Source organism: Mustelus asterias, chromosome 6 (genome assembly GCF_964213995.1).
Source record: "Mustelus asterias chromosome 6, sMusAst1.hap1.1, whole genome shotgun sequence".
NCBI lineage: Eukaryota > Metazoa > Chordata > Chondrichthyes > Carcharhiniformes > Triakidae > Mustelus > Mustelus asterias.
Window position 1 is genome coordinate 51,682,735 of NC_135806.1, and position 21,151 is coordinate 51,703,885.

Sequence of the window (21,151 nt, forward strand, 5' to 3'; positions counted from 1 at the left end):
ACCCTCTGTCTTCGATCAGATACGGTAAGAAGTCTCACAACACCAGGTTAAAGTCCAACAGGTTTATTGGTAGTTTATTTGCTACCAAATAAACCTGTTGGACTTTAACCTGGTGTTGTGAGACTTCTTACCGTGTTCACCCCAGTCCAACGCCGGCATCTCCACATCATGACTATTTCGATCAGATAGCCAGTTACCTATCCAATCGGCCAACTTTCCCTCTATCTCACACCTCCTTACTTTCATCATAAGCCGACCATGGGGGACCTTATCAAACGCCTTACTAAAATCCATGTATGTGACATCAACTGCCCTACCTTCATCAACACACTTAGTTACCTCCTCAAAAAATTCTATCAAATTTGTGAGGCACGACTTGCCCTTCACGAATCCGTACTGACTATCCCGGATTAATCCACATCTTTCTAAATGGTCGTAAATCCCATCCCTAAGGACCTTTTCCATCAACTTACCAACCACCGAAGTAAGACTAACCGGCCTATAATTATCAGGGTCATTTCTATTCCCTTTCTTAAACAGAGGAACAACATTCGCTATTCTCCAGTCCTCTGGCACCATCCCCGTGGACAGTGAGGACCCAAAGATCAAAGCCAAAGACTCTGCAATCTCATCCCTTGCCTCCCAAAGAATCCTAGGATATATTTCATCAGGCCCCAGGGGACTTATCGACCTTCAGTTTATTCAAAACTGCTAGTACATCCTCCCTCCGAACATCTACTTCCTCCAGCCTATTAGCCTGTAACACCTTCTCTTCCTCAAAAACATGGCCCTTCTCCTTGGTGAACACTGAAGAAAAGTATTTGTTCATCACCTCGCCTATCTCTACTGACTCCATACACAAGTTCCCACTACTGTCCTTGACCGGCCCTAACCTCACCCTGGTCATTCTTTTATTCCTCACATAAGAGTAAAAAGCCTTGGGGTTTTCCTTGATCTGACCCGCCAAGGACTTCTCATGCCCTCTCCTTGCTCTCCTAAGCCCCTTTTTCAGCTCCTTCCTTGCTAACTTGTAACCCTCAATCGAGCCATCTGAACCTTGTTTCCTCATCCCTACATAAGCTCCCTCTTCCTTTTTACGAGACATTTCACCTCTTTTGTGAACCATGGTTACGTCACTCGGCCATTTCTTCCCTGCCTGACAGGGACATACCTATCAAGGACACCCAGTATTTGTTCCTTGAAAAAGTTCCACTTTTCATTAGTGCCTTTCCCTGACAGTTTCTGTTCCCATCTTATGCCCCCTAATTCTTGCCTAATCGCATCAGAATTACCTCTCCCCCAATTATAAACCTTGTCCTGCCGTATGGCCCTATCCCTCTCCATTGCAATAACAAAAGACACCGAATTGTGGTCACTATCTCCAAAGTGCTCTCCCACAACCAAATCTAACACTTGGCCCGGTTCATTTCCCAGTACCAAATCCAATGTGGCCCCACCTCTTGTCGGCCTATTCACATATTGTGTCAGGAAACCCTCCTGCACACACTGCACAAAAACTGCCCCATCCGAACTATTTGACCTACAAAGGTTCCAATCAATATTTGCAAAGTTAAAGTCCCCCATGACAATTACCCTGTGACCCCCACATCTATCCATAATCTGCTTAGCGATTTCTTCCTCCACATCTCTATTACTGTTTGGGGGCCTATAGTAAACGCCTAACAACGTGACCGCTCCTTTCCTATTTCTAACTTTGCCACATAAAAGTGAGTACAGAATTAGGAGGATAAGGCAGATGAGTCTCTGACTAGAAAGATGGTGCAAGAGGGAGGGCTTTAGATTCCTGGGACATTGTAACTGGCTCTGGAGAAGATGGCACCTGTACAAGCCAGATGGATTATACCTGAACAGAGCTGGGACTGAGTTCCTTGGGCATTTGTTAGTGCTGCTGCCAGGACTTTAAATTAACTCAGTAGGGGTGATGAAACCAAGAGAGAATATTAGAGAGGAATACCAGAGTGCACAAAATACTGGGAGAGACAGATAGCACTAGTATAGAGAAAGTAAGTTTACAGGTGGAGTCAGAGTATGGGCGAAAGAAATGAAGTCTAAATCAGGGTTACTGTGCATGTATGTGACTGAACGGAGTATAGTAAATAAGATTGGGGAGCTACAGGCACAGATTACAATGTGGAATTGTGATGTTGTGGCAGTAACAGAGACCTGATTCAAGGATGGGCAGCACTGGGTGTTAAACATTCCTGGGTATAAGTTGTTCAGTAAACATAGGAAATGAAGAAATGAGGAGGGGTGGTATTAGTTATAGAATCATAGAAACCCTACAGTGCAGAAAGAGGCCATTTGGCCCATCGAGTCTGCACCGACCACTGTCCCACCCACACCCCAGCCCCATATCCCTACATATTTACCCGCTAATCCCTCTAACCTACGCATCTCAGGACTCTAAGGGGCAATTTTAGCATGGCCAATCAACCTAACCCGCACATCTTTGGACTGTGGGAGGAAACTGGAGCACCCGGAGGAAACCCACGCAGGCACGAGGAGAATGTGCAAACTCCACACACACAGTGACCCAAGCCAGGAATCGAACCCAGGTCCCTGGCACTGTGAAGCAGCAGTGCTAACCACTGTGCCGCCAAAAGAGAGCTTTGCAGTGCTGGAGAAAGAGGATGTCATAGGAACAGGAGTATGCCATTCAGCCCCTTGGTCCATTCAATAAGATCATGGCTGATCTGTGGCCCAACTCCATGTACGTGCCCAAGGCCCATATCCCTTGATACCCCTACTCAATAAAAATTTGTCTATTTCAGACTTAAACTAACAATTGAATCGGCATCCACTGCTGCTTGAGGAAGAGAGTTCCAAACCTCTCTGTGTGTAGAAGTGTTTACTAACATCTCTCCTGAATCACTTGGCCTGAATTTTTAGATTACGGACCCTGGTTCGAGAGCCTTCAACGAGTGGAAATAGTTTATCCTTATCCACCCTGTCCTTCCCTGTAAATATTCTGTAGACTTCTCTCAGATCACCCTCAACCATCTGAATTTGAGAGAGTGCAGACCTCGTCTGTCTAATCTTTCCTCGTAACTTAACCCTGAAATCCAGGTATCATTCTTGTAAACCTGTGTTGAACTCTCTCCAGGGCCAAAATATCCTTCCTCGGGTGTGGTGCCCATACCTACTCACAGTATGCTAAGTGGGGCTAACTAGGGTTTTGTACAATTGCAGCATTACCTCTTCATCCCTATACTCCAGCCCTTTAGATATGAAGGCCAGCATTCCGTTGGCTGCCTTGACTATTTTCTGCGCCTGTTTGTGGTATTTTAAGGAGCTATGCACCTGAACCCCCAAAGCTCATTGGACATCCACTGAATTTAACTTTGTGCCTTCTAAAAATCCTTTTTCTAAAATCTGAAATGGAAAACCTCACATTCATTTGTATTAAAATCCATTTGCCACAGCTTGGTCCATTCATCCAATCTATCAATATCAGTGCCAGGGAGTTCAAGGATTAAATCAATTTGGCTAGAGTTAAGGAACAATAAGGGTGCAATGACATTGCTCAGTGTGGTCTATAGACCACCAACTAGTGAAAAAGGATGTAGAGGAACAGATCTGCAGGGAAATTACAGAGAGATGCAAACATTATAGAGTACTTACAATGGGGAAGTTTAATTTCCCGAATGTAGAATGGGACAGTGGTTGTGTAAAGGAGGCAGATGGGCAAATGTTCCGAGGTTGTGTTCAGGAAAATTTTCTACAGCAGTATGTGCCCAGTCTAACAAGAACCTGTTGAACCTGGTTCTTGGAAATGAGATGGGCCAAGTTGATTAAGTGTCAATGGGGTAACATTTAGGAAATGGTGATCATTGCATCGTAAGGTTAAGGATGATGATAGAAAAGGAAAATAGGCAATCCAGAGTATAAATAATTAACTTAATGAGAGCCGACTTCAACGGGGCAAGAACAGAGCTGGGCTGGATAGACTGCAATAATAAACTGTAGCTGAACAATGGGCTACCTTAAAAACTGGTTCAGCCACAGTCAAAGTATATTCACTCAAATGGAAAAGGTAGGGCAAACAAATCCAAGAGCTCCCTGGATGAAAAAGGCGACAGGAATTAAGATAAAGAAGAAAGAGTGTGCTTATGACAGGAGTCAGATAGAAAATACAGTTGAGAGCCAAGAGGAATACAGAAGGTTCAAAGGGGAGATAAAAAAACACATTAGAGGAGCAAAAAGAGGGACTATGAGAAAAGACTGGCAGCCAACATAATGAGGAATCCCAAAGTCTACTATAGGCATATAAATAGTTAAAGGGTGATAGAAGGAGGAGTAGGACCGATTTGGGATCTTAAAGGGAATTTTCATATGGAGGCAGGGAGCATGGCCAAGGTAAGGGACTGATGTATGAGGAGAGATTGACTAGGTTAGGATTGTTTTCGCTGGAGTTCAGACGAATGAGGGGGGGGATCTCATAGAGACTTATAAAATTCTAACAGGACTAGACAGGGTAGATGCAGGGAGGATGTTCCTGATGGTTGGAGTGTCCAGAACCAGAGGTCACAGTCTGAGGATTTGGGGGAGACCATTTAGGACAGAGATGAGGAGATACTTCACCCAAAGAGTGGTGAGCCTGTGGAATTCATTACTACAAGGGGGCATAACTATAGGGTTCGTGGTGGGAGATACAGGAAGGATATCAGAGGTAGGTTCTTTACGCAGAGAGTGGTTGGGGTGTGGAATGGACTGCCTGCAGTGATAGTGGAGTCAGACACTTTAGGAACATTTAAGCGGTTATTGGATAGGCACATGGAGCACACCAGGATGATAGGGAGTGGGATAGCTTGATCTTGGTTTCAGATAAAGCTCGGCACAACATCGTGGGCCGAAGGGCCTGTTCTGTGCTGTACTGTTCTATGTTCTATGTTAAGAAGTAGTTGATGCCAAAACATTGAATGTATTCAAAAGGTGGCGAGATATAGAACTTGGGGCGAATGGGATCAAAGGTTATGGGGAGAAAGCAGGATTAGGCTATTGAGTTCGACGATCAGCCATAATTGTGATGAATGGCAGAGCAGGCTCGAAGGGCCAAGTGGCCTCCTCCTGCTCTTATCTTCTATGTTTCTATGTTAATAGATGAATACTTTGCATCTGCCTTTGCGAAGGAGCTAAATGCTACCCAGGTCTTGGTGACAGAGGAGGAAACTCTAGAAGGCTTCAAAACTGATAAGGAAGAATTGTTGCTTAGACTGTTAGTACTTAAAGTTGATAAGGCGCCAGGGCCAGGTGAGCTGCATCCAAGGATATTGAAGTAAGTGAAAGCGGAAATTGCAGGGGCACTGGCCACAATCTTTCAGTCTTCCCTGGACTCAGGAGGGGCCAGAGGACAGGAGAATTGCAGGCATTACGCCCTTGTTTAAAAAGATTGTACGGATAAATCCAGCAATTACACCCCAGTCAATTTAATTTCAGTGGTGGAGAAGAAGAAAGAATCAATTATTTGGGATAGAATTTGTAACCACATGGAAAAATGTGGGTTGATTAGGAAGAGCCAGCATGGATTCCTAAAGAGGGAATTGTCTTCAAGTAGCTTTTGAAGAGATAACAGTGAGGGATGATGTTGATGTGGTATATGTAGACTTTCAAAAGGCATTCAATATGGTGCTATTGAAGAGACCTGTGAGAAAAGCTCATGGAATAAAAAGGACAGCAGCAACATGGATACAAAATTGGTTGAGTAATAGGAAACTGAGAGTAATCATCAAATGGCCAATGAATATTTTTTCAGGCTGGAGGAAAGTGTGCAGTGGAGTATTGGGACCCTTGCTTTTCCTGATGTATATATTAATGATCTAGGTTGTGATGTGCAGAGGGACAGTTCCAAAGTTTGTGGCTGACACAAACTTGGAAGCATTGTAAACTGTGAAGAGGACAGTGTAGAACTTCAATAGGACATAGGCAAGTTGGTGGAGTGAGCAGATAGGTGGCAGATGAAGTTCAATACGGAGAAGTGTGAGGTGATGCATTTTGGTAGGAAAACATGGACAGACAATATAAAATAAGGAGTAAAATTCTTAAGGTGTTGTAGGAGCAGTGGGACCTGGTGCATAAACGCATAGATCACTAAAAGTTTATTCAGTCGTCACAAGTAAGGCTTGCAATGAAGTTACTGTGAAACTCCCCTAGTCACCACACTCCGGCGCCGGTTTGGGTCAATGCATCTAACCAGCATGTCATTCCGACTGAGGGGGAAACCGGAACACCTGGAGCAAACCTACGCAGACATGGGGAGAACATGCAAACTCCACACAGACAGTGACCCAAGCTGGGAATCGACCCTGGCGCTGTGAAGCAGCAGTGCTAACCCACTGTGCCACCCCAAGGTGGCAGGACAGGTAGAGAAAACAGTTAATAAAGCAGACAGTATCCTGGGCTTTATAATAGGGGCTTAGAGTTGAAGGGCAAGGAGGTTAAGGTGAACTTATACTAGTTAGAACTCAGCTGGAGTATGACTGGGTGTCATAGGAAGGATGTAAATGCATTGGAGAGAGTGCAGGAGTGGTTTATAAAGATGACTCCAGGAATGAGAAAGTTCAGTTATGAGGATGGATTGGAAAGTTTGGGACTGTTCTCCTTGGGGAGAAGGAAGCTAAGAGGAGATTTAATAACCATGTTCAAAATCATGAGGGGTTGGACAAAGTAGATGGGGAAAAACTGTTCTCGCTCTTAAAAAGATTAAGAGGGGGGCACAGAGATAAAGTGATTTGGAAAAGAAGCAGATGTGATGTGAGAAAAAATCCTTTGCACAGTGAGTGGTTTGGGTCTATAATCCACTGCCTGGATGTGGTGGAGACATGTTCACTCGAGGCTTTCAAGAGGGCGTTAGAAGATTATTTGAATAGAAACAATGTGCAAGGATATGGGGAATAGGCAGGAAAATGGCACCATTTCATAATGCTCATTTGGAGAGCCGGTGCAGGACATGATGGGCTGAATGACCTCCTTCTGCACAGTAAGACTTCTGTGACCTCTGGGGAATCTCAGTCAGCTGCCCACAGATGCATAACATCGGTGGCCACTGCCCTTTTTGAAAGGATAGGGGTGCATGTTAATTTTCCAACAGATGTGGAGTCTCAGACGCCAAGAGCAATGGGGTTCATGTCACTAGCTGCCTTTCCACAAGGGCAAGGTGTGATAGGTTGCACACACATCACCATCACAGGAGGATTACAGATATATGAATAGAAAATCCTTCGTTCCATCAACGTGCAATTTGTTTGCAACCAGAATAATGTTTTCCTCCATGTCTGTGCACTGTTCCCTGGAAGCTGCTATGACTCTTACATCCTGAGGGAGTCAACCCTTCAAACCTATACCTTGGTCTGTAGATGGCTACTGAGGGACAAAGGTTAGCAATGAGGAGATGGCTGCTTACTTTATTGTGCCAAACATAGATAGTGCCAGAACAGCTTTCTAATGGAAGTACCTTTTAAACCAGGGCACAGATCCAGCAGGCCATTGACCTTTTAAAAATGCATTTCTGAAGTCTTGATCACTCTGGAGGAGCACTGCAGCACTCCCCTGAGAGGATGTCAAGGATAATAGATGCTTACTGCATGCTGCATAATATGGCTCAGTGAAGGGGTGTCAGTGAAGGGGTGTAACGGTTTCACCAACCATAGCCTGGTGAAGTATAAGGTGACATCATCTGCCTCAAATGAAGCTGTAAATGAGGAAGAGGAGCAGGAGGAACTCCCTCCCTAACAGCACTGTGGGTGTTGCCGCACCACATGGACTGCAGTGATTCAAGAAGGCAGCTCACCACCACCACCTCATGGGAAATAGGGGTTGGGCAATAAAAATGCTGGCCTTGTCAGCGAAGCCCACATCCGATGAAAGAAAAAAAAGAATGAGGGGGACAAAAGGGAAAATGAAAGGCGTACCTATGGCAGCTCAGCTCATGATGCAAAAGTCAACAGGAAGAATCTAATACAGAGGTGTTTCTCTGAAACAATATTGAGGTTACAGATGCACCCTTGGAAGCAAATGGCTGTCCAGCCATTGCTAGATGTCTGCCTTCGATACCATAGGCATCTCGCGTGTCCATCAGTGCTCATTCCACCAGAAGAGAAAATATAAAAGTGTCCTTCAGACTCTATGGCATCACAATGGCTGAAATCTTCATTTTTATGAGTCAGCATGCAGCCACCTTGAGGGACTGGCCAAGACTGTCCTGTGCCGGAGGGGCCCCTGTGCCACTTACTTGGATGTGTGCAGTACCTAAGAAACTCAACGCCAGACAGGGCAAATCAGTCCACTCGATTGGCACCCCAATTTGCACTTTAAACATTTTCCCACTCCCTCACTGACACAGTAGCAGCAGGGTGTTACCGTTCACAAGATGCACTGCAGCAACTCACCAAGGCACCTTCGACAGCACCTTCCAAACTTGTGACCTCTACCACCTAGAAGGACAGGGTAGCAGATGCATGAGAACACCATCATCTGCAAGGTCCCCTCCAAACCATAACATCTTGAGTTGGAAATATATCACTATTCCTTCACTGACTCAAAATCCTGGAACTATCTTCCTAACACCATTGCTGGTGTGTGTACACCACATGGATAATAGCTGTTCAAGATGGTGGCTCACAGTCACCTTCGCAAGGGCACCTAGTGGTGGGCAATGAATGCTGGCCTGACTAGCAACACCCACATCCCATGGTAGACTGTTATCAGAAGGGGAAGTTTCATTGAGCACCAGGCATTACTGTGATGAACACTCACTCTTTGTAACTGTCAGGTGACTGAGGAATGAACCTCTGGCTGTACTGGTAAGATCATGTAGTTGCATCCTTACCTGATTATTGTATATGCCATTCAACCAGTATAGACCAATACATCCATGCTTTGATTTATACAGAGTCATTACAGAAAATGGAGAAGGTGAGATATAACACCACATGTGAACCCATCAGTGATGGAAATGGCATGGTGCCTTTTGAAGTTGAACACTCTGATGCAGTGCCCCCCCCCCGCCCACCCCGTGTTGCCTCCTCATACAGGTACCCTGGTTCGAGACTAGGTGGGCAACCATGGAAGATTAAGTGAATAAGAGCTTACAGCAGCCTCATTCACCTCTGCAAGCTCCGCAGCCCTGGATGGAGTGGGTGGTTGTGGCACAAAAGTTATCCATCCCAGCATCCATTGTGCCATCAGGAAGGAGCGTCCTGTTTTGGGTACACGGCTTCTCACATATTCCAAGGAGGACAATGTTCGTACTCTGGATGGTCTGCTGCAGGCTACTGAGCAAGCCTTGTTCCCTTTTCTGTGCTGTATGACGCGATAACTTTGCGTGAAGTCACTCTGCTCTTGCATCCACTGGGATTGATGCTGCTTGCAGCTCTCCATGAGATTGGCCAGTCTCTCACGGTTAAAGCTCATATGGTCAAGCCCCCAAGACCAAGTCGAGCTCATCACTCGCTGTTCTTGAATCATAGAATCTCTACAATGCAGAAGGAGGCCATTCAGCCCATCGAACCTGTACTGACAACAATCCCATCCAGGCCCTATCCCTTGCGAATCCCCCTGACACTAAGGGACAATTTAGCATGGCCAATCAACCTTAACTGCACATCTTTGGACTGTGGGAGAAAACCGGAGCACCTGGAGGAAACCCACATAGACACGGGAGAACGTGCAAACTGCACGCAGACAGTGACCCGAGGCAGGTATTGAACCCGGGTCCCTGCTGCTGTGAGGCAGCAGAGCTAACCACTGCGCCACCGTGCCACCCTAGATGAGCGTGCATTACTTTGGTAAACTCCGCCAGCTGTTTGCTGCTGCTGATCCAAGTACTATGCACTGTAAGGTGACTCCTGAGGCCCCATCTCTATGCTCGCGAAGCATCATCTTCACTTGCAACCCCCTCTCCTCCGAGGGGGGTGGAGGGTATTCGACACAGACTCCTCTGGAATCTTGTGCTGTGCCCTTCACCACATGCCACTGACTGTAATCACTGTAATCACACACTACTTCCCTGTGCGGTGCTAGTATCTGTGTTGGTGGATTGTGGACTGCTGAGATGGGACAGTGCTTACATGAACATCTCTTCACCCTCCTAATGCCCAGGGAGGTTCTGGCACTGGCAGGTGGGCGTGCAGCGATGGGATCTGTGTGAGATACAACGTGAGATAATCGGTGTAACCTTTGCTCAGTGTGAGTGCACGTGTAGTTACAGTCATTATCAAAAAACAATATGAGCAGAATCATTGGTGCAGAATCCTTCCTTTGTGTTCTACCGTGCCCATTCTGCTCGATCTATCTCCCCCGTGTGAAACGACCATCACTACCAGTGAAGCCCTAATCGAAGGAAGGTTCCTTTAAAATTGCCTGTGGCACCTGCAATGGACAATTTGCTGTCTCCTAAGCTGACTTAGAAAGGGGCACATGCATGGCCCTCTTCTCCATTGGGCAAACCACCCTGAGGTTCACACACATCCCATGTCCAGGCCATCATCTTAATATTTTGAGCTCTCTTCTGCAGGTGAACAAAAAAACAATATTCAGCCACCTAGATCATGCTTGTACATGGATGCAGGATTCAGTTTGGCCAGGTTTCGAAGTGGCATTCGGATACCATCCCACTTACGCTTAGACATACAAGAGTGTCATGTCCATTTGATCATCCTTGTTGATGGTGACGCATGTAGCATTTGTCTCCATTTGATGTTTCAGTCATCTGAAAGCCAAACCAAAGGCAAATGTATGCTTCAGTCAAACAGCTCACCTTGCCTGAGCACAACAGCTCACGGGGCCGCTTGCAGCACTGAATCCACGTTCGGACACACTTGCACTGATGTAGCAATGCACCTTACGGTGCATAGTACTTGGATCAGCAGCAGCAAACAGCTCTCTTCATGACTGCAGGAGGATTTCTTCAACCTGTTGGATACAGGGTATCCCTTCGACCTTTGACTTACCCCAACAGGATCGTTAGGTCCTGGTCACGGAAGCTGGGTGCATATCCATGAGAGTCAGACACACAGCTCGTCTGAGACATTCTGCCATGATAATGAATAAAGCACGTGGGTGAGTCAAGCTTCTCCCTTAGTGCTATGTTACTCGATATACACATAGACAATCACCTGCTGCAACCTCTTCTCAAATAGTACACAGACTTATGTTGTTGGGGGTGGGTGTTCCGTCCTTGGGTAGGTGTACTGTGCTAGTGTGTGAGCACTCCAGAGAGTCATGGTGTGGTCGGGAGATTAGAGGATCTTCCTGAATACTCGCTTGGAGTCACACATGCCTGCTAGGACATTGTGCTGATGTCACAGTTATGGATGAGGCTCTTTTGGGTGTCCACACTTGAAAACGTGAGAGATGAAATGGCATATTGCTGGACATGAAGGATCTGCATCCAGGATCCTGATACCAGCCACATGCTCATTTCATTTGCTGTACTCTATTATAACCCGGTGTAGCTGCCAAGTCATTGACACCACATGGCTGGCTGTGCTGGATCTTTGCAAACAGAGAAATCATAGAATCTCTACAGTGCAGAAGGAGGCCACTCAGTCCATTGAGTCTGTACCAACTCTCCTGAACTAAAGTTAAATCAAGATACTCTCTGTCAGAGTATCTGACCCAGTCCCTCTCCCCACTCCTGTCCCTATAACCCATACCTGTCCCACACATTTAGCATGGCCAATCCACCTAACCTGCATATCTTTGGAGTGTGGGAGTAAACCGGAGCACCCAGAGGAAACCCATGCAGATACAGGAAGAACGTGCAAACTCCACACAGACAGTCACCCGAGGCTGGAATTGAACTCTGGCACTGTGAGGTAGCAGTACTAAACACGGGGAAGAGCAAGGGGAGAGAATCACAAATAGATCTTGATGAGAAGCTGGAAGTGCCCTGGCTGTGATTAAATGGATGAGTGGTTTCAAGCAAGGTGGGCCAAATGGAGTAGGACAATGTAGGAATGTCAGTCGCGGAGGAATAATGCAAGTTGGCCACTGTCACAGAGAATGTCATCTGCGATCTTAACCACTCCAATCCGATGGCAAGGCTGGAAGCCTGAATGATAGAGATTCGACCATGGAGTCTCTGACAAGATGGACACCATTTCGTGAAGTAACAATGTATTCAAGGATTTTGGTGAGAAAAGTTAAAAGTAACACTTTTTATACTCCATATAGAGAATGGAAGCCCAAACAAACTAAAATTAAAAATGACTTTACTTAGCAGAAAACTAAACTTTGAAAGGGTTGTGATTGGTTCTGGACATGGATTTTTTTTTATCAGAATGGTTCTGAACCACCATACTCCACTTTCCCACTCATCTTCCTTCTGCACGCATCCCCTACCCCTCCTTTCCTCCAGCCCCCCCACCATGAAAAAGGAAACGAGGAACACCCTGCTGACTGAACATGTTACATCTCCATCTGCTTTGTTCTCATTCCTGCACTGAAGTGTTCTGACACTTGGTTGAAAAGGATCGTTTTGTTTTTGTCCCATGGATGTGCTGTCAGTTTGATCTCAATTCCTGTCATCTGAATCCATGAACTAATGTGCAGTAAGCAATGAATTAAGTGGAGCACCGAGGTTTTGGCCATACCACTTGCCCTAACAGCAAGGGAAGGCAGACCTAAAATGCTTGAAAACCAGAAATTGAACTCATCAGCTGTTGACTAAAACCATGCAATCTTTTCTTTCCTCTTTCAGTTTTATGGTTGTTTGTCGCAGCAACAGAACATGATGCAGGATTATATAAGGACAGCCACTTATCAAAGAGCAATACTCCAGAATCATGATGATTTTACCGATAAGGTGAGAGAATGAGAATTGGAGGGAGACAGAGCAGAGTGTGGTTTCACCTTGTCATTGTTACATGTTGACATTTAATCCCACAGTTTGACCAGTCCTATATTTTGCCTAAAAATATGATCAAGGTAACTGCAGCAAATAGGTGTTCAGACTGTAACAAAACTTCAATTTTCTTGTTTGGGTAATAGGGTATTCATAGGGCAGCACAGTGGTTAGCACTGCTGCCTCACAGTGCCGGGGATCCAGGCTCGATTCCTGGCTTGGGTCACAGTTTGTGCAGAGTCTACATGTTCTTCCCGTGTTTGCGTGGGTTTCCCCCGGGTGCACGAGTTTCCTCCCACAGTGCAAAAGACGTGCTGGTTAGGTGCATTGGCCATGCTAAATTCTCCCTCAGTGTACCCGAACAGGCTAGGGGAAACCATGATTACCATCATTACTCCTCTGAAACTGACAGCAACTTCTGGTGTCCCTGCACGCACAGTTAAATACAGAAATCTAGGAGCAACTGTCAGTGAATCTACGCTTCTTTATTGGGTGTGCGGTTGATATCCATGTAACCAAACAGAAATCATTAAACTGGCAAAAAGATTAATATGTTCATGGAATAAACTCTCTCCATCAGAAAACTTCGACAAATTTCACATATCAATTTACTCTTGCCAACTAAGAAGATTAATATTTAAGGGACATTTAATTTCTCAAATTAACACATTCTGATTCATCCATCTAGGTAACACCGTCTGCCACCATCAGTCTCTTATCAACAGCAAAACTGGGAACATAAGAACTAGGAGCAGGAGTAGGCAACTTAGCCCCTCGAGTCTGCTCTACCAATCAATGAGATCATGGCTGGTCTCCTCTCTGCCTCAACTCCACTTTCCTGCCCATTCTCCATAATGCTTCAACCCATTATTAATTAAAAGTCTCTGTCTGTCTCCTCAAATTTACTCAATGTCCTGGCGTCCACCACACTCTGGGGTAGTGAATGCCACAGATTCACAACCCTTTGAGAGAAGTAGTTCCTCCTCATCCCTGTTTTAAATCTAATACCTTTATCCTAAACTAAGACTACTTGTTCTAGATTGACCACAAGAGGAAGCATCTGCACTACGTGTACTTTGTCAATACCTTTTATCATCTTAGAAACCTCAATCAGATAGCCTCTCATTCTTCTAAACTCCAGAGAGTATAGGCCTAAACTGCTCAATCTCTCTGCATAAGACAGACCCCATATCTCTGGAATCAATCTAGCGAACTTCCTCTGAACTGCTTCCAAAGCCACTGCATCCTGCCTCAAATAAGGGGACCAAAACTGTACACAATACTCCAGGTGCGGTCTCACCAATGCCTTGTATAGCTGCAGCAACACTTCCTTACTTTCATATTCTATTCTTTTAGCTATAAATGCCAAAAACCCTTTTGCTTTCTTATTACCTGATGCATCTGCGAATCATGCACAAGGACACCTAGATCCCTCTGTACCAATTTAGATAAGTTGCCTTTCCATTTTTCTGACCAAAATGGATAACCTCACACTTATCCACGTTAAACTCCATCTGTCATATTTTGGCCCACTCACTTAACCTATCCATATCCATTTGTAAATTTCTTATTTCTTCATTGCAACTTACTATCCCACCTATTTTAGTGTCATCTGCAAATTTGGCTATAATACCTTCTATCCATGTATCCAAGTCATTAATATAGATTGTGAATAGTTGGAACCGAGGACTGAACCCTGTGACACCACACTAGTTACATCTTGCCAACCAGAACAGGACCTGTTTATCTTGGCTCTCTGTGTTCTGTCAGTCTTCTATCCAGGCTAATAAATTACCCCAGTCCATGTGATCTTCCCTTGTATATTAACTTTTTGTGCGGCACCCTATTAAACTTCTAATTCAACTTATAAAATTGCACTGCAGAAAGCAACAAATTGCCCTTGTACCCATGTGTGCACGTGCATGTAAATCCATTTAAAGGGACCGAACACCCCAGAACTTAGCTTCATTGCACATCCATGGAAATAAATCACAGCAAAAGTTGATGTTCCCATAACTTTTAAAACCAAATTATGCCAATAAATTAAATAAAATGTTGCACCGAATGAACACACCCTTAAAGTTTTCATATGTGCCAGATTTGATTTTGAATTGAGAACATTGAACTGTGCCATGCTTAATTGTTCACGAACAAGATACAGTTCATAAACAAGATAAGGTATGCAGAACATGATTTATTGTGTGAATGTAGCTTTGGTTGTTGGGTGCCCATAATAATAGTATTTGTACCACTTCCTGTCGTAAAATAACTTCCCTTTCATTGTCCAGAAACACCCGGTTTTTACTTGATACTTACCAGCATTATTAGCTGAGTTCAGTGTTGCAGAGACTTGTGCACACAAACTCATGTCCCACCAGTCTGGTGCAGCTCTCAATTCTGCAATGGAGCGAGCCAGCTTACCTCCCTCAGAAAAAGGGCACGTTCATAGATTGCAATAATTTGTGTAAAACCGACTCAGAAAACTTAATCTGAACACCGGGAATTTGCTGTGATTAAAGTTCAGCACAATCAGGATGCCATGAGCACTGATTGTTTTTTTTTGTTTGTTTAAAGGTCGTTCTTGATGTTGGTTGCGGGTCGGGAATCCTTTCGTTCTTCGCAGTTCAAGCGGGAGCAAGGAAAGTCTACGGTGTGGAAGCCAGCTCAATGTCCAAGTATGCAGAGGTACTACACAAACACATTGACGAGATTAACATTAATACATACGCTGCTGACTTCTAAAGATTGAACTACTTTTTTTTGTAATGGTCTTCAAAAGGTATGACAAAGAATTTATAGGAGTTTTTGGCAGAGAACTTTCCATTTTCTGATTGCAAGCTTCTGTCAGCTCCAGTTCATAGCCTGCTTGCCTCTGAAGCTATAGGCTAAATACACACATCAGGATCCAAAAAGTCTGTAACCATGAGGTTACAGATTGTGGTTGGATACAATTCTATTGCTCCTCATGGATGCCCAGTTTTGAGTTCTTAGAGCTGACCTGAATCTACTTTTGGATATGATATTATACAGAAGCCTGAGCTGCCTATTCAGGCAAACGTAAAGGAATGAATGGAAAAGAAGAGCTAGGAGTCTTGCCAGTGTCTACCTTCAACAAAGAACACAGTGATCTCATTTTCTGATAATAGGATCTTGCCAAGTGCAAACTTGCTGTCACATTTATCAACATAACTTAAATGTGAATAGATGTGAAATGTTTTCAGTACAGTATGTTATTTAAATCCAATTATGAACCTCCAGAAGATTTTTAGGAATCTTGTTATAAGTGAGGCTTCCATATGCAATCTTGCTATAGAAGGAACATGGTCATGAAATCGGCTCTCTCTCTCTCTCTCACTCTCTGACCCCTGCTTCCATCTGGTAAGGCCCCAAGCCTGGAACTGAGCATCGCTAAGTTACATCCAAAGAAAGAGAGAGACTGAAAATTGCAGCATTTAGAAACACTGCATAATTTTATGACGGGGTGGGATTGGAGCGGGAAAATGTGGCAAGCCATTTGAAAGTCCATTAACTTCGGTGGGACTGGAAAATCCCACCTGTGGGAGGGGCTGAAAAATTCCATTGAGATTTTGTAACAACAGGCCATGTTATTAATGTTGATTCAGATTAAAGTGTTCAAGATAGTCCAGTGTCAAGAAAAGGAAATAAAAATGAGGCCCATCATATGTGTTGCTCCCATTGTGCTAAATGGAGTAGATTCAGGTCAGCTCTAGCAGCTCAAAACCGGGCATCCATGAGGAGCAATAGAATTGTATTCGACCTTATGACCCCGGCATACTCTTCACTCTACTATTACCATCAATCCAGAAGATCAATCCTGGTTCAATGGGGAGTGTGAAAAGGAGCATCATTTGCAATCCCTAAAAGAGAAGTGTCAATTTGGTGAAACTGCAACAGGTTAGCGTCCAACCTCAACCATCTTCAGCTGCTACATCCAAGGCCTTCCCTCCATCATAAGGTCAGAAGTGGGGATGTTCTCTGATGATTGCATGTTGCTGAGTCCCATTCATGACTCCCCAAATGATGAAGCAGTTGGTGTGCGTGTGCGGTAAGATCTGGGCAACATTCAGGACTGGACATTTTAACGTTCATGACATACACATGACACCCAGTCCTGACAGGAGGGAAGCTAACCATCATCCCTTGACATTCACTGGCATTCCCATTGTTAAATTCCCCACCATGAACGTCCTAAAGTGGGATGGGGTTGGGGGGCAGATCACAATTAATTCCAAATTGAACTGGGTAAGCCAAGTAAATAAGGTCTGCAAGAACAAATCAGAGGCTGGGAATTCTGCACCAAGTAACTCATCTCCTTACTCCTCAAAGTCTCTCCACCATCTATAAGACACAAATCAGGAGTGTGCAGGAGTATTCTGCACTTGTCTGAATGAGTACAGCTCCAACAATACTTAAACGCAGCACAATCCAGCGCAAAGCAATCCACTTGATTGGCACCCATCTACCACCTTAAACATTTGGTCTCTGCACCACTGGTACACTGTGGCTGCTGGGCAGAAATTTGCCAAGGCTCCTTTGATAACACACTCCGAACCATGACCTATACCACCTGGAAGAACATGGACAGCGGGCACATGAAAACTTGCAAGTTCCCTGCTAAGCCTGTAACTTAGCTGGGTCAAAATTCTGGAATTTCTAACAACACTGAGGACATACCTCAGACAGCAGTAATTCAAGAAGGCAGCTCACATTACCTTCCCGAGGACAAATAGGGATGAATAATAAATGCTAGCCTTGCCAGAAGCCACCATCCCATGAATGAATACAAAAAGGTAACTGCTTAAGGGAATAAACAGATGAAAATTCCATCCGAGGCAGGTGTCACATATACCTTCATATGGATTCTCAGCTAGAGTCAATGAAGATAGCTAGACCAGAATAGATGACTCATCCACACTGAGTAGATGAAAATCTCTCTGGTACAAATTAATGTAAGATTAATTTGGACAGTCTCACCTGACTCTTAGCGGGCTATGGTTCTTTATAAATTGGCATTACATTTGTCGTCTTGTTCAAAGAGGGGGAAAGGTATGACCAGTTAGTGAAATAGAAGAATTTATACTGGAACATTAATAGATACTTCTCTGAGGTTCAAAATAAGAAACCTTGCTGGAAGCTTTACTCTGATGTATAATATTACTGGGTGCTAAAAGCAGTAAGAGTGATCTGTTCCCAGCACTGACATTCCGATTGTTGAAATGTATCATTCATAGAACCCAACAGTGCAGAAGGAGGCCTTTTGTCCCATCATGCCTGTGCCAGCCCTTTGAAAGTGCTGTCCAGTTAGCCTATCTTGCTGTATGACTCTCTTAAATAGGATAATTAATCAAATAAATAAGCAAGGATGGGAAGTTTGATTTCTCTGTGTTTGAATAAGGAAATAAGAGAGTCTAGATAGAAACTAACTGGCGGTCAGTTGTGCTGCCCCTGAGAGATGGATGGTCAGCTGCTGACAGTCAGTGAGGACACCTCGCCCGCTACTCCCAACTCCTGGGACCCAACAGGTGCAACATTCCGGTGAATGGGCGCACAATCTGACCAACTGACACAGGCATAAATTTGTTAAGAGTGTGTAAGTAAAGGTCTTGCATTGTTATACGATCCTCAATTGCAAAATTCAAAAAGAAATGAGCAGTAGATTGTGCCATGCATTCTGCACCCAGTTGTACAAGGAATCGAGTGGCCTGTCCTTTAAAAAGTAATTGATTAGCTGTAATGTGCGTTGGGGTATGATAAAGTGCAAACACTGATTAAAACCCCTATAAGATGAAACAAGGAACTTGGCTTTGCATTGCTGAAGCTGCCAGCAAGAATGCTGTGAGGGTTTTTAGGCATTCGAGCAAACATGGCTGGCATTTGTAACTTGTTTAATTGTAGTGTCAGGAGCTACCTATGTATCTTCGACATAAATTGCAGGACACCTATGTGCAAACATCCACAAATCTCATCCTGAACTTTCCTATAGAAACCTTTGGTTAAAATGGCAATTGGTTCCATTGATGTAATCGGAGCACCTTTTGCATGTTTAAAGATGGATTCCGCCTGTGTTCTTATCACCTGATTAAGAGAGTAGGCTAATATAATTTACAGATTGATGAGGATGGTCACCGGGGGAGGCTCATGGGTAACTTTTAAATTCCTGCCTGCCCAGTTTCCGCAGGTCAGATTAAGTTTAAAAATTCCATCATGATTGAACTCTCCTATTCATCAGTCGGGACTTGCTTGTTCAGTATCATTCTGGATGCACTGAACTATACAGTAATGGCAACTTCATAGAATCTCTATAGTGCAGAAGGCGGCCATTTGACTCATTGAGTCTGCACTGACAATAATCCCATCCAGGCCTTAACCTGTAACCCCATGTATTTATCCTAGCTAGTCCCCCTGACACTAAAAGGCAATTTAGCATGGCCAATCCACCTAACCCGCACATCCTTGGACTGTGGGGGTGGAAACCAGAGCACCCGGAGGAAACCCATGCAGACACGAGGAGAACGTGCAAACTCCACATAGACAGTGACCCAAGGCCAGAATTGAACCCGGGTCCCTGGACTTGTGAGGCAGCAGTGCTAACCACACAGACAGTCACCCAAGGCCGGAATTGAACCCCGGTCCCTGGAACTGTGAGGCAGCAGTGCTAACCACTGTGCCACCTTGGTGAGATTTTTTTTTGTTGCCTAGTTTTAGTCTTGATTATCACTGAGAAGACTGCATGTGGTGAAGTTAGGGGGAATTAGTTACCCATCCTATCAGAAAATTGGGATTGACTTTAAAGGAACAAATCTTATTGATGATTTATGGTAAAACTGGCCATTCACAGACATCTTGACTGTAAACTCATCCTGAATCTTCAGTACCATATTAGACTGAGGAATACACAGAGGCTGGTCTCGAAGGCAGAAATCAAGAGGAATGACAAACAATATTGATTGATTTTACAATCATTTCTATCAGAATTGTAACGTTTGTAGTGTCATAGAGTCTTAGAGGTTTACAGCATGGAAACAGGCCCTTCGGCCCAAAACCCCTAAGCTAATCCCAATTGCCCGCATTTGGCCTATGTCCCTCCATATGCATCGTACCCATGTAACTATCTAAATGCTTTTTAAAAGATAAAATTGTACCCGCCTCTACTACTACCTCTGGCAGCTTGTTCCAGACACTCACCACCCTCTGTGTGAAAGAATTGCCCCTCTGGACACTTTTGTATCTCTCCCCTCTCACCTTAAACCTATGCCCTCTAGTTTTAGACTCCCCTACCTTTGGGAAAATATATTGACTATCTACCTTGTCAATGCCCCTCATTATTTTATAGACCTCTATAAGGTCACCCCTCAGCCTCCTACGCTCCAGAGAAAAAAGTCTCAGTCTATTCAGCCTCTCCTTATAACTCAATCCATCAAGTCCCGGTAGCATCCGAGTAAATGTTTTCTGCACTCTTTCTAGTTTAATAATATCCTTTCTATAATAGGGTGACCAGAATTGCACACAGTATTCCAAGTGTGGCCTTACCAATGCCTTGTACAACTTCAACAAGACATCCCAACTCCTGTATTCAATGTTCTGACCGATGAAACCAAGCATGCCGAAAGCCTTCTTCACCACTCTGTCCACCTGTGACTCCACTTTCAAGGAGCTATGAACATGTACCCCTAGATCTCTTTGTTCTGTAACTCTCCCCAACGCCCTACCATTAACTGAGTAAGTGCTACCCTGGTTCAATCTACCAAAATGCATCACCACGCATTTGTCTAAATTAACTCCATCTGCCATTCGTCAGCCCACTGGCCCAATTGATCAAGATCCCGTTGCAATTGGAGATAACTTACTTCACTGACCACTATGCCACCAATCTTGGTGTCATCTGCAAACTTACTAACCATGCCCCCTTTATTCTCATCCAAATCATTAATATAAATGACAAATAACAGTGGGCCCAGCAATGATCCCTGAGGCACACCGCTGGTCACGGGCCTCCAGTTTGAAAAACAACTCTCTACAACCACCCTCTGGCTTCTGTCAAGAAGCCAATTTTGTATCCATTTAGATACCTCGCCCTGGATCCCGTGAGATTTAACCTTCTGCAACAACCTACCATGCGGTACCTTGGCAAAGGCCTTGCTAAAGTCCATGTAGACAACATCAACTGCACTGCCCTCATCTACCTTCTTGGTTACCCCTTCAAAAAGCTCTATTAAATTTGTGAGACATGATTTTCCACTCACAAAGCCATGCTGACTGTCCCTAATC

General features: G+C 44.5%; 1 protein-coding gene across 1 annotated transcript in view; it reads left to right on the forward strand.

Moving 5' to 3' along the window:
• The window catches only part of carm1l (coactivator-associated arginine methyltransferase 1, like), a 124,935-nt gene that overhangs the window by 51,909 nt on the left and 51,875 nt on the right, over positions 1-21,151 (forward strand). Inside the window, exons 4-5 of the mRNA XM_078214302.1 lie at positions 12,719-12,823; positions 15,437-15,547. Of these exons, the coding sequence (XP_078070428.1) occupies positions 12,719-12,823; positions 15,437-15,547 (216 nt within the window). The remainder of the gene's footprint in view (positions 1-12,718; positions 12,824-15,436; positions 15,548-21,151) is intronic.